This window comes from Lissotriton vulgaris, chromosome 10 (assembly GCF_964263255.1).
Source record: "Lissotriton vulgaris chromosome 10, aLisVul1.2, whole genome shotgun sequence".
Lineage (NCBI taxonomy): Eukaryota > Metazoa > Chordata > Amphibia > Caudata > Salamandridae > Lissotriton > Lissotriton vulgaris.
In genome coordinates, this window is record NC_141698.1 from 827174459 (window position 1) to 827186687 (window position 12229).

The window sequence follows — 12229 nt, forward strand, 5'->3', positions numbered from 1 at the left end:
AGAAGGAAAATAATGAATGTAATATTGAGAAAAAGTACCAATATTCTTCATTACTTTTGGGCCGCCTCTTTCCTATCGCTGTCCTTGTACCCTCCCCACCCTTAAACCGTGCCTTTGCCCTAGTGGAGACTTGAGAATGGTGGTGGAGCTCATGATATACCTTATTCTGTTACAGATCCTATGATAGGTGACCAGGGCTGATCCTTCAGAATGATCAAGAACTGATTAACCTCTCTCAGTGGTAGGATCCACCTCAATAGCAAAGGCTGTTGTGATGAAGCACTGGGATAAGAGTAATCAAGATGAGTGATATGTAACTTGGGTATAGCATTGCTTCCTTCATTGTGGCTCATTTAGAGTCTGGTGCACATCTCAAGGCTCTGCGGGATCTGATTTCTGGCCTATTTTGGTGCTTTGCATTTTTTCAGAGCTGTGCAAAGAATGTTCAACAATATTTGGAATTTTATCATTCTAGCACTTCCTTAGCATCAGCTAAAAGCAAGTAGTAACAACGTGAGAAAAACGAAGCTAAATTGCACTTTAACGAGTGCACTGTTTCTGTGTCCCATTCCAGGGGCTCAAAACCTATAGTAGGTGGAAACACTGCAAAGTAAAAATGTTTGCCTCTTGTTATTATCTTCCAATTTAGAGCAACATGATAATTGAGGGGCCAATATTTTAGAATGATTGGTGCTCAGCTGTTGAACGTTAGGAACACAGCATGATACCACTGTGGTGTAACATTAGGGCTCAGGTCACACTTTAGATCATGAGGCGCACAGCAGAGTTTGTTGCACTTTTGTCTCGGGCATTCCCAGAGTCACTGGTCCAGTGATACATATCTATAAATGGTAGCACAAAGAACGGTTGCAAGGTATGATAATATACAGATTTGAAGAGCTGTATTAATGCAAAAAAAACAGAGAAACGAAAACGTTCTGTTCAACACAGCTATAGCCCATTGCTCTTCTGAAAAACACAGTTTTAAAGATGAATGGTGCTGCAAATTGTGAGAGGTTGTTTCTTGCGCTATACTGGGAACGCTGACACCATTTTAACTACCTTTTCTACTTCAAATTATAGGTGTGGATTCATGAGCAATGATATCAGCACTGGTAACATGTAAATGCCATGTCTGTGCAGTGTGGGTTGATCAAATATGTGCTATGTACTGGGCAAACCTACATTGGTCATGTTTGAAATCAGAAGGAAAAACATACCGAGTGAAGGCTGTTATTCCACACTGAAGTATGAGTTTAGCAATGTATGTTTATTAGTTGTTTCATTAGTTACATAATAACTTGTTTTGTGTAAGTTAACATTTTGCACAGAATAGAAATGGCTGAGGGATATTACCACAATATGGCATAGAACGGTCGTCGTGAAAAATACAGTACAATGACAGTAGACCAAAATTGAACCCACATTGTGCTTTGATAGAGCAATTCATGTTTTTTTTAATACACTTAAGGCCATATTCTTGAACACATTTTCCCATAGACACAGTATGGGCAAAACCCTTTGATGCATCTGGCCCTTAGACATTTTCCGCACATTCAAATGAAATGCGATGTAGCACAAGTTAAGTGAGGCATCGCAGAGACCAGGACTGGGACAGAAAAAGAAATAGCCACTGGTAGAAATCTAGCCCACTTCCACGCATCCCTTTATCGAAGGCAGCTCCTACAATTCTGTGAGTCGCATTACATTGAGGACTATGCTTTGTCCACTGCTTTCCTTTTTGTACAATTGAACACAAATTCCATTTTGAATATTTCACAAAAGTATTTCTCAAACATTTCGCCAATGTTCCAGACCTCCGGAACAAACACGTATCTCTACTCTATTCATTTGCACCCCTGATCGCCCTTGAACGACACCGAACGCCCCATAGAAGTGTTCTAAGCACATCTTGCTATGTTGCTTGACCTGTAACACAGCCTTCTTTCATAGGGTTTGCTATGGATAACTGACAATACTGGATATCTTCAGCTGATTTTTCATACACGCTTCTCTCCTCCTATCAATGTTCAATGTTCATGCTTTCGGAGGGGCACTCCAGGACCAGTCAGGGAGGCACAGTAAAACACAGCTATTATTATCAGAAACTTAAATCACCCACTTCTTTCCTCTCATTGGGCGTGATTCACACAGGGCCACCGCACTCCTGGTGGATGCCCCGCCGTTGTGGGTTAGTTTCCTCAATGGGGCAGAATGTCCACAATGAGGAGATCCGCCCAGAGTGCGGAGACTCCCCCACAGCGGTGGGGCACCCACCACCAGTGCGGAGGCTCTTTGTGAATCAGACCCAAAGTTTACAATGCCTAAAACTGATTAATTAAATTGACTAGGGATTTCACAAAGCTCATGTGACCTACTGCAACTGAATAGAAAAGTGAGATTACAGCCAAGTCAATGGCACGGATCCACTAAAATCGCACACGGAAAAGATGCATAAGAAAAACATTTTTGTCTGCACCTAGCAGTGGATTATATCAACCTTCCTTGGAACTCTCCAAAAGAAGCTAGAACCACACGTGCCTCATTAGAGGCAAACCCATTGCACTGGCCACTGAATCAGATCCAGAACAAACAACACTAACAACTGAAACGACAGCTGCCCATTTCCCACCAAATCCAGTGAAAGGGAAATTTGAAGGGAGAGAGAATAACATCTGGTAGACAACGTTGTAACTTGACAAAGGAAAAAATCATATTTTGGGAGTCCTACTAGTATGAGGTACCTTCATTTGGTCAGCTCATGATGACTAGACGTACTTGTTAAACTTTAGGTGAGGATCCCATTTGTATTAAGGAACTGATAAGTAATTACTGTGGCTGTATTGAGCACCAAATATCACAGTGAACGTTCCTGCCTTTGAGAGGATGAGAGCATGCCAGGGAGGAAAGGAAATGGGTGCAATTGAAGTAGCGGATGCAGAAAATGGAAGAATACTGATAAATGGAGGAGTTGAAGAGAAGACGACGATTTGGTTATAATCAGAAAATGGTGTAAGACCACTTAGGAGAATGCCTTAGAGTACTTTACAAAGAGACACAGTAAAAATATCAGCTGACCCAGGAGTGAACTGTGGTGGATACCCATGCGTAGAGTTGAGGACTAAGATATGAACCAAGAATTAGAGAAAGAGTAATGTGACAGGTACAACGAGGCCATTTTCCAGGCTGGACTAATAATGCTGAAAATGGAAAGGGAGTTAAGCAATATAGTTTGGTTCGTAGAATCAAATGTAGCTAAAATATCTACTAAAATAAATAAATATCTCTCCGACAGAAAATTTGCTGCTGAGTAACCTGAAGTCCTGTTTTCAAAGTCCATCCCTTTTAGAAGATAGCCTGAAAACACAATTTTTTAACATTCCCCTGTTCATTCCCATTCTCCCAATGTCCAAAGCCGTTGTTCGTTCAGGAATGAGGGTGGGTCGTAAAAACAGTGGCAGGCCAGTGCCAGACTAGGAGTACTGAAGATTATAGAAATTTTCTAATTATTACTCCTCTTGCCCCTTGTTTGTCAACACACGTTTTACCACTAGCAAAAAACTTAAAGATCAGCTCACAGAACCAGAATCTGCTGCTGCAGAAATTGAATGTGAATTTGTGGAAAATAGAAATACCTATATTTACTTTCTGACGGTTGTAGAACCCTCAATAGCAAAGTGTGGTGAGGTCGCGTTTGGCACCATCTATCAATAATGTCAAACAACCTTACAATTTTATAAAGAGGAGCTTGGGCAGCAGCTTTGCATGACCATTCATCCTGAGAAGCATGATTCTCCTTTTCAAACTTCTTTGTCTCTCACTGTGAGTGATTCCCATAATACGAACGATGCTTCTGAAATCATTGAGGTGCTCATCAATCTCGCCAAGGTATAGGTAAAGGTAGAAGCCTTCTAATGATGTGTTATGTCAAAACTGCAAATACACTCAATGTCATCTGAATACCTTCAGTTCTTCCAAAATATCTTATCAACACTCTGTGCACAACTAATAAAGGCAATCTTTTCTCTTTAACAACTATAACAAAGAACAATTGTTCCCTCGCATTGATACTGATTTTGGCAATGAAAACACAGTTTTTATGTTCATGAAATCTAGTCTCAAAATGGTAACCTTGAAGAGCAGCTGGAACTAGAGGGCGATCCTAGGTGGCTTTATCAGTCTACCTGGTTATTGGTGCACTCTTAAAATCTGAAAAATAAGGTGTTTCCTCTAAGAGACCCACCTCCACCCGAGTGTTCCTCAAACACATTTAGCAATACACACTAAATCCTTAAAATTGTAACCACTAATTTCACAGCCAACTCATCCCTTAAGAATTTCAGAATCAACAATTTGCAGGAGTACATTTACCCCTAGTGACACAGCATTTCAAAAAAAGAAAGTAGTCTATAATGTGCCTAGACCTCCTACGCTAGCTCTCTAGACAAACTTGAGTCTTGAAACACATAAAACAGACTTTTTGTTAACATCAGCCACTGCACACCTGACCCCCACAACATGGGATTCAGGAACCATGTAATTTTGTGAACTTTACCTTCCTGCTGATTACAGAGTAGATTCACCCTTTGCAATAGAATTATTGAATGTAAATGTAAATGTGTTTGTATTTATATAGCGCCTTCTACCCAGAGGTCTCGTAGCGCTGTATTCATACCGCTGTGGAACCCTTCCTGCCTTTCCTGTGAGATGTCAACTTCTGGGCACCCCCAAGGTGAAGCCAGGCATCCAAGCGCTGCTGGGGCCGTTGTGGAGATTAAGCAAGCTATTGCCCAGAGTCACAGAGTGGGACCCATGATTAGACTAGGCACCGAGGCGAGAATTATCAGGTCCGGGGAGATTGAGTCCAAGAGCCGCCGAGGCGGGAATTGAACCCTGGTCCCGGGCCAGACCTCTGCATCAGGGTCTTCCGCTCTAACCATTGAAGCCACATTCTACTAAGCTGTTTTTGCACCCCAAAAAGATGGATGATGCTTGGCTGTGACTGATGCTTCAACAACTAATGCTGATGCTCTCACTTCATCATGCACTAGGTCGGGCATGAACTCGGGCACTTTTTTCCATATTCACACAGAGTGCTCAGAATGATGCCAAATGATTTTCCAGTATTATGAATAGTGGCATAAAAAATATATATGAGAGAATACGTGACACAGGCTGCAGATGTATTTACATGTATTGAAAGGTGAGTGCTAGCATAAGATTTCCTTTCAGTTGTTTCATCACTTCTATTTTGTGCACATGGCATCTTCTGCAAGCCTTTGATGGTCTGGACTGGAGAGCAATGAATCAACTTCCTGTACCTCTGTCCCCTCTTTTCTCAATAAGGAATACAGCATTTACACATATTACGTATATTAATGATATTTTTGCTGCTATTCTCCATTCCCTTAGGATTCCCTCTTTTACCAGCACAAGAAGAGGAAGCCTGCACTCTGAGACTGTGGAACTGATGCAGGAGAGGCTCCTTAGATGGGTCTGATAGCTCTGAACGAGGATATTGCTGCTGAAATATGCCTTCACTGCAGCATTTGACTTTTTTAAATTGTTTGTCTCCTCTGGTATTGCCGTAGCTCCTCCTTGACCTGGGAGAGGGTGATGCTAAGTTATCTTCAGATAAAGAACATGATGCTCTGTGTTTTCAAGTTTCTAAATGTGTTTCTTACTCTTCTCTGGCCAAGAATTATTCATGGACAATCGCCCTGATCCTGCTTTCCAACATATCAGGACACCCTGGCATTGACTCCTCATATTATGTGTGGCCAAGGGTAATTCAAGGAAGATAAATATTTTCATGAAAAAGAGGACAGCTGATTTTCTTGGTGCTTCCTCATCATAGTGCTCTTTTATCTTTGCAGGCTGCTCATGTAGCCAGGCCCCCTCCTCCCTTATTAATAATAAGACAGTAATACGCTTAGCAAAAGGACATTTTTGGATTAGGGAGTCGTTAACCCCCGGCCGTATTTATTAACATAAAATTAAATCAACAATTTTATATATAGTATTTAAACAATAAGCAGAAAACCATTACATTGATTACTTGGATAGGTACGGATGTAATTTGCTAACCTTAACATCTCTAATACAAATATATTCCTATCTGAATCTAAACATACAATAATCAATAGTCATAATAATTAACATTTCATTTCTGAGTATTCCTATTTGGGCCTACGGCAAGGTCACTAACTGACGGCAGATCCTTATCAAATTATGCCCGCACTCCAACGGAGTGCGCATGCGCAGGGTGCCCGTTTACCATGAGGGTACGTCTCCCCAGGTCGCCCCATACGCCCTTATGCCCACCCTCCAACCGGAGTGCGCATGCGCAGAGGGCCCGTTCCCCTTGAGGGTACTCCCCCCAGGTCACCCCCGTATGCCCTGTAAATTATCTCCATAAGGGCCCTTGCAGTCATGCACCACTGTGCAGGTGCGGGGTGGCCAAGCAGCCTACTGGAAAGCATGAATCCTCCTCCCCGCACCCATACAGCCAACCGGCTGTAGCTGCCCCTGGAGTTCTATCAGAGACCACTTTTCCCTCCCCCTTGGGCGACGCCATTCAAGAATGGCGCTGCCCTCTAAGGACCTTAAATTTACTGCTTACCAATCATGACCTTACCGCCTGACCAAGGAATCGCACTAAAATACGCGGAGCTTCTTGGATGAAAACCACAGCCGTCCAAAATCACGAATGCCGAATACCGCTCCAGTCGCGCACTGCCAGGGCCTCTCCTGCCGCACCGATCCCAGTGCTCCAATCCCTGCCATCTGGTCCAGTCGTGCTACAGGAAGCTGTTGTGATGAACACTGTTCAGATGCAGTAATGCACCATCACCCAAGCTGTCCACTCAGCGGAGCCTCTAGCCCAGCCCGCAACACAAAGAAGATATTAAAAGGCCCCCAACGCGAGGACTCCGACTTCCAGGATCCCAGTAGCAGATGCCGATCAAATTTGCACGCCAAATCCCTGGAAGAGAAAATTAAAATCCAGCCTCCTAGCGAGGCTGTTGTCCTAAAGGGCAGGCTGTGGGAGCGGCGAGCAAAGAGGAAGACTCCGCCGGTCACCAGCCTTTTATTCTAAAACCTTAGTCAGGCTAGACCAGTTCTAACCGGCCTATTGTTGATGCGACGCATGCCCCGAAGCGATTGCAATCACTTCCGGGGCACGCACCAACAACCCGGAGACCAATCATTGGCGGGGGCGTGCCTGTCGCGTAAGCATGGCCGAATTTTGCGAATTCGCGATCCACGAATTTGCGGATTTGCGAATTTGCGATCCGCAAAATTCGCGAATTGGTGCGAATTTGCGGATTTTAGTTTTTTTGCGTGTTCGCAGGGTTTTTTGCGTGTTCGCGAGGTTTTTTGCGTGTTCGCGGGGATTTTTGCGTCTTCGCGAGCCGCTTGCATAGCGAAGTTACCCATGCAGTCGTTTATGGGAGAGGGAGAGAGAGAGATAGATAGATAGATAGATAGATAGATAGATAGATAGAGAAAGAGAGGGAAAGAGAGAGGGAGAGAGAGAACAAGAGAAAGAAAGAGAGGCCGGATCTCTGAAGGGCCAGATTCCTGAGTTGCCCCTACAGAACATACAGCTTTTTATTTTTAGCAAAATGCATATGAAAATTGTGCTGTAAAGGTCTCTTTTAGTTTAACCCCTCCTGACAACTCAAAATGGGTGTATTTGCCATCCTCTCCCTTCTTCCTGTTTTTTATATCTGTAAGTGCTTCCTGATGAGGTTTAATTCCTTGGACAGGTGCCTCGTTGCCTACTTGTAACTATTCTCTGACCCTGCTTCAAGGGTCAGAGCAGGGTCAGAGAATAGTTGCAAGTAGGCAACGAGGCGCCAGGAAGCAATTAGCAGCAAGTGTCCAAGTTGAAGTTAATTTGTTTGTAACCCTTTTGTAAAAGGTTAAAAAGAAATTAGGTTCAACTTTTGCACCTGCGGCTGTAACCCTTGCTTGGCTGAAAATTCGTCCCCGCTGATTCGCGGATTTTACCGCGATTTCGCGAGATTCGCGGATCGCGAAATCGCGGAAAATCCGCAAATTCGCCCGCGAAACGGATTTTACGCCCACCCTTACTGGCGCGTCGTGTGGCGTGTCCGATGCCGACCCCGCCTTCCTATCATTCACTCTCAGACCAGCAATCCAAATCCCTGTCTTCTCCAGTGCTACCATTATGTATCAGCACTTCTAGCAAAATTAAAGTAACAGAGAATTAGAATACCCTCTGCATGAATACTGTATGTGTCTGCACTGACTACTTTACCTGTGTTGCACGTCAAACATATAAATTATAGCAAGTAAAATGCAAATAGGGTGGACACATTTTTCGCTCCTATGCAATTTGGAATGGAGAGGTAAAGTTTCACCAGGGAAACCCTGCAAGTGGTAACAGTTTTCCTACTGGTCAATTGTACCTTGCGCCATCCTTTTGATCCTCCAAATAGAAACCTCGGTAGGAAACGCAAGTAAATACAAATATACAGTTGTAGGTGTTTACCTTTAGAGAAAAGTAAATCGCTTTTAATATTTCATGTCAATATAGTTATGGTAAACTGAAACTCCTGAGTGTTAGAGGCATTAGAACTGTAGCACATTCCCACCCCGACTATGAATTGCGATGCAGACCTTCTATGAGAAAGAAATTGGTGGGTGAAGTCCATTTCGGGTGGCTGTTGCTGTGAGTGGTGGCTATTCCACTGAACAAAAATTTAACACAAAGGCATGCCCTTCACCAGCTGCCATGTGACATGATAAATGCGGCATAAACATATAAGTCACATATTGCTGGACATTAAAGCAGAGTTGATAAATGGTTAGCAAATGTAAGAAAGAAGGCGCCATATTGTGTTTTGAAATGATCTCTGCACAGATATTGTGCATTGAGGACCAATGAAGAAACCGTTATTATTTGTGTATTAAAAAACTATGCATAGTGCTGTTTGTTGCCATTCGCTTGCATTAGAGTGCCAGCTGGTAAGAAGTGCAGATAAATTGATGTAAGAGAAAGGTAACATCTAATCTGTCTGTGTGAGTAACCATGTCTGATACTCTTCAGCACAATCTTTGTTTGTAGTTATCCTCAATTGAAGGCAAGTTTGAAGAATTCAGTGTTCAAGCTTCTTGGACTTCATGTGATTGTGTTTACCCTCTTGGCATGAGGTGAAGGGTAGTCCAGAATCTCAGTTTTTACACATCCAGATATATGCCACTCTGTTTAACCCTCTTGAAGGATCATTCGTTGATCCACTGAGCAGACATTAAACATAGTTCTCTAGTAGGTAAGAAGTGAGGTGTCAGATTCTACAGATTGGCTGAACCTTTGGCCCAGGATGCTTGGCGGACTGGGCACACGGACATGAATTAAACTCTAGTGGCTACCAGGAGCTAATGGAGAGCCTTAAGAGGGATTTTGATGTTATTGTGCTTCATGAGGGTGGGTTGATAGAGATTCATATTGGGTGGGTGAGTTTGGATAAGAGTTAATGTCTATCTAGCATTCATAAATGTAAATAATGAGTAGAATACTCATATCTCTGATACTATGAAAAACAACTATCACATGATGAGATCTTCGATTCATAAATTAGCCTTTGTCATGTGCAGGTGTAAAATTGTTTGTTATAACACTAACAAGTGTTTCTTCTTGCCCATAGCCATGTACAGAGGAATCTGTGTTTGCGTGTTACTTGCTGTGCTCTCCATGAGCTCTTCTGGGCAGCAGACTGCAAGGTCTAATTATGAGGACCAAGTGGCAGCTGAAATTGAAAAAAGCCTGACAGACCACCACCGGCCCGTCCGCATGCCCTCCTCTTCTGGTCAACTGAAACCCTTTCAGAGAATGGACAGAAGCATTGACCAAAAGCCCAATGTTCAGGCTTTAATGGCCAAATATCTGCAGCAGAGGAAAGGTAAAACATAACTTCTTGTGTACAGAGCATGAATTACTATCAGCATGTAGGATCTTCTACCTCTGTTGAGTATACTTATTTTTTCAACCTGATGTTTTTTTTGTAATACTAAATCCAAACCATTGTAATCCGGTATGACAATATTGTGCAATGGCAAGTCCAGAAGACAATCTCATGATCTCTAAGCCTGTCAGAAGAGTGGCCTCTTAGAAAACACAGCGCTGAACCTAGCCATGCATCTATTCCTGAGAAGCAAAAGTCAACTTCAAAATTCACCAGTAAATATTTCAACTCCAAATTTGTAAATTTAAAGAGAAAGGTACACAATTTAGAATAATGCCTGGTGTAAAAGCAAGCGGAAAGCAAATAAGAATGAAGGTAAGACATAGGTTGGCCAAGTAAGCTAAGTAAATTTGTTATTACATTAAACTGATTCATCAAATTATTGTGAACCAGATAGCTCAAAAAGGGATCTAGAAATAAAATGGTGGTGTGTTCAAGAGACAATAGGATGCACATGTCACCCCGATTCTATCGTATTGTGTTTTGGTGTACACATATTCACAAACCATGTAATAAATACCGTAAGTCCATTTCTAATATTAGCATTAATGTTTGAAATGAGTTTACAGTAGCAAGAAAATGAAGTATACATTTAAAAAATAAATGTGAGTTTATGGAAGAGAGCTTCCCCAAAAACAAACTCCTTTAACAGTTGTCACAACACAGCAGCTTGGATGCAGAAACCGACTTACCACTAAATGCAGACTCAATCTGGCCCTCATTCAGTAACAAAATGTCCACCCATTGGGTAACAGGAATGTGAAATAAATAGTTATTTCGTGTGACTATTAATAACATTTTTCTGTGCTTTGGAATAGCAACCAATTACTGTTAATAAAAACCAGGCAAGCTGCTGCTTTTCAAAATGGCAAAGGGGAGCAACATGTATTGTGCTTTACAAAGCACTAATATAAATAACTGCAGATTGATAAAAAAAATGTAGGAAGAGATCACTTTTATCAATTACCCCCGAAAAAATCCAAGACAAATTAATGGAGTTCTTTAAACCATAAAAGATCGCCCATAAACCGTTGGGTAAGCGGTGGCAATGGCCTCCATGCACCGGTATGCGACTACTACAATATTTAGAAGTCCCCACTTGTTTGGGTGTGCAGATAAAAGCCAAGCAGGCACCATGATTCTTAGGTCCGTTCAGCATCGTTTTTCTTCTCTGCAACAAACTCTCAAAGCATGAGCTTGTTTTAGAAACATAAAAATAAAACAAAGATCCTGATGCACAGGTAGTTATTTCCTTTCGTGTCGGAGTCATTGATTGTTTTCCCTACCTGGGTCCACCTTGCCTCATAGGACGGACCAGGGCAGAGAATATTAGCAGCGGTAGCCATTCTCTAAATGTGTCAGGCTGAACTTTTGTGAACTTGTGAAATGTACGACATACGGGGGTTAAGATATAGACCTATAAAAATATTTTATCCACTATATCGACTACCACTAAATTGCCAAACCAGATAGTTGTGGAGTAAGCAACAGTAAATATATACTTATCTATAGAACTTAAAATGATTACTTTGGGAACCATGATTTTAGGACCATAACATTTTATACAAAAAGCTCGGTTACTTTCTATCTCTTCCGAGTTTCTGTCACAATTTCATATGTAGGAAAGTGTAGAAGGTACTTTCAGACTGATAGAGGTTAAGGAGGTAAAAAAGAATCTATTAAAAATGACAGATTCAATGTCTGCTTAATCATCCCACTCTGTTTGATGTTCACTAGATGACAGACACCCCACCAACTCTTCTGGGTCTACCAAGGCCTGAATGTATCTCCGGTGTAAATGTTGGCAAATTCTCTGCCCATATGTCAGGGCACAAACTTGGTAAACAACGATAAGCTGCTTAAACATCAGAATCAATTCTGAACTAAGCATAGTGTTTAATCGAATATTCTAAGATCACTTACCTTATGTTAAAGCTAATATATGCTTTAGTAGGACAACGTCAGTTTACTGATTTAATGACTAAGCTACTGTAGTTAGCAAAATCTATGCAGTAAAACCAGAAATCTAAGGATTGAAGGTATTTGTGAGCCTTACATAAATTCTTGATTAAAATCATCAGTCATGAAACTTAATTATTAAAGAGTCGATGATAGAGCTAGATAAAATTATAACTGTCCATTGAAAAAGGATTTTTTGACTTGTTAGTATCTTTGGCACTTCTTAAGGAAACTAGGTAAAATATGGCACTTGCTTAGCATATCCAACTACGTTT

The 12229-nt window shown here is 41.8% G+C and overlaps 1 protein-coding gene across 1 annotated transcript in view; it reads left to right on the top strand.

Annotated features, from left to right (window-relative positions):
* The window catches only part of CCK (cholecystokinin), a 77355-nt gene that overhangs the window by 14428 nt on the left and 50698 nt on the right, over positions 1-12229 (top strand). Inside the window, exon 2 of the mRNA XM_086941741.1 lies at positions 9678-9932. Within this exon, the coding sequence (XP_086797867.1) occupies positions 9680-9932 (253 nt within the window). The 5' untranslated portion in view covers positions 9678-9679. The remainder of the gene's footprint in view (positions 1-9677; positions 9933-12229) is intronic.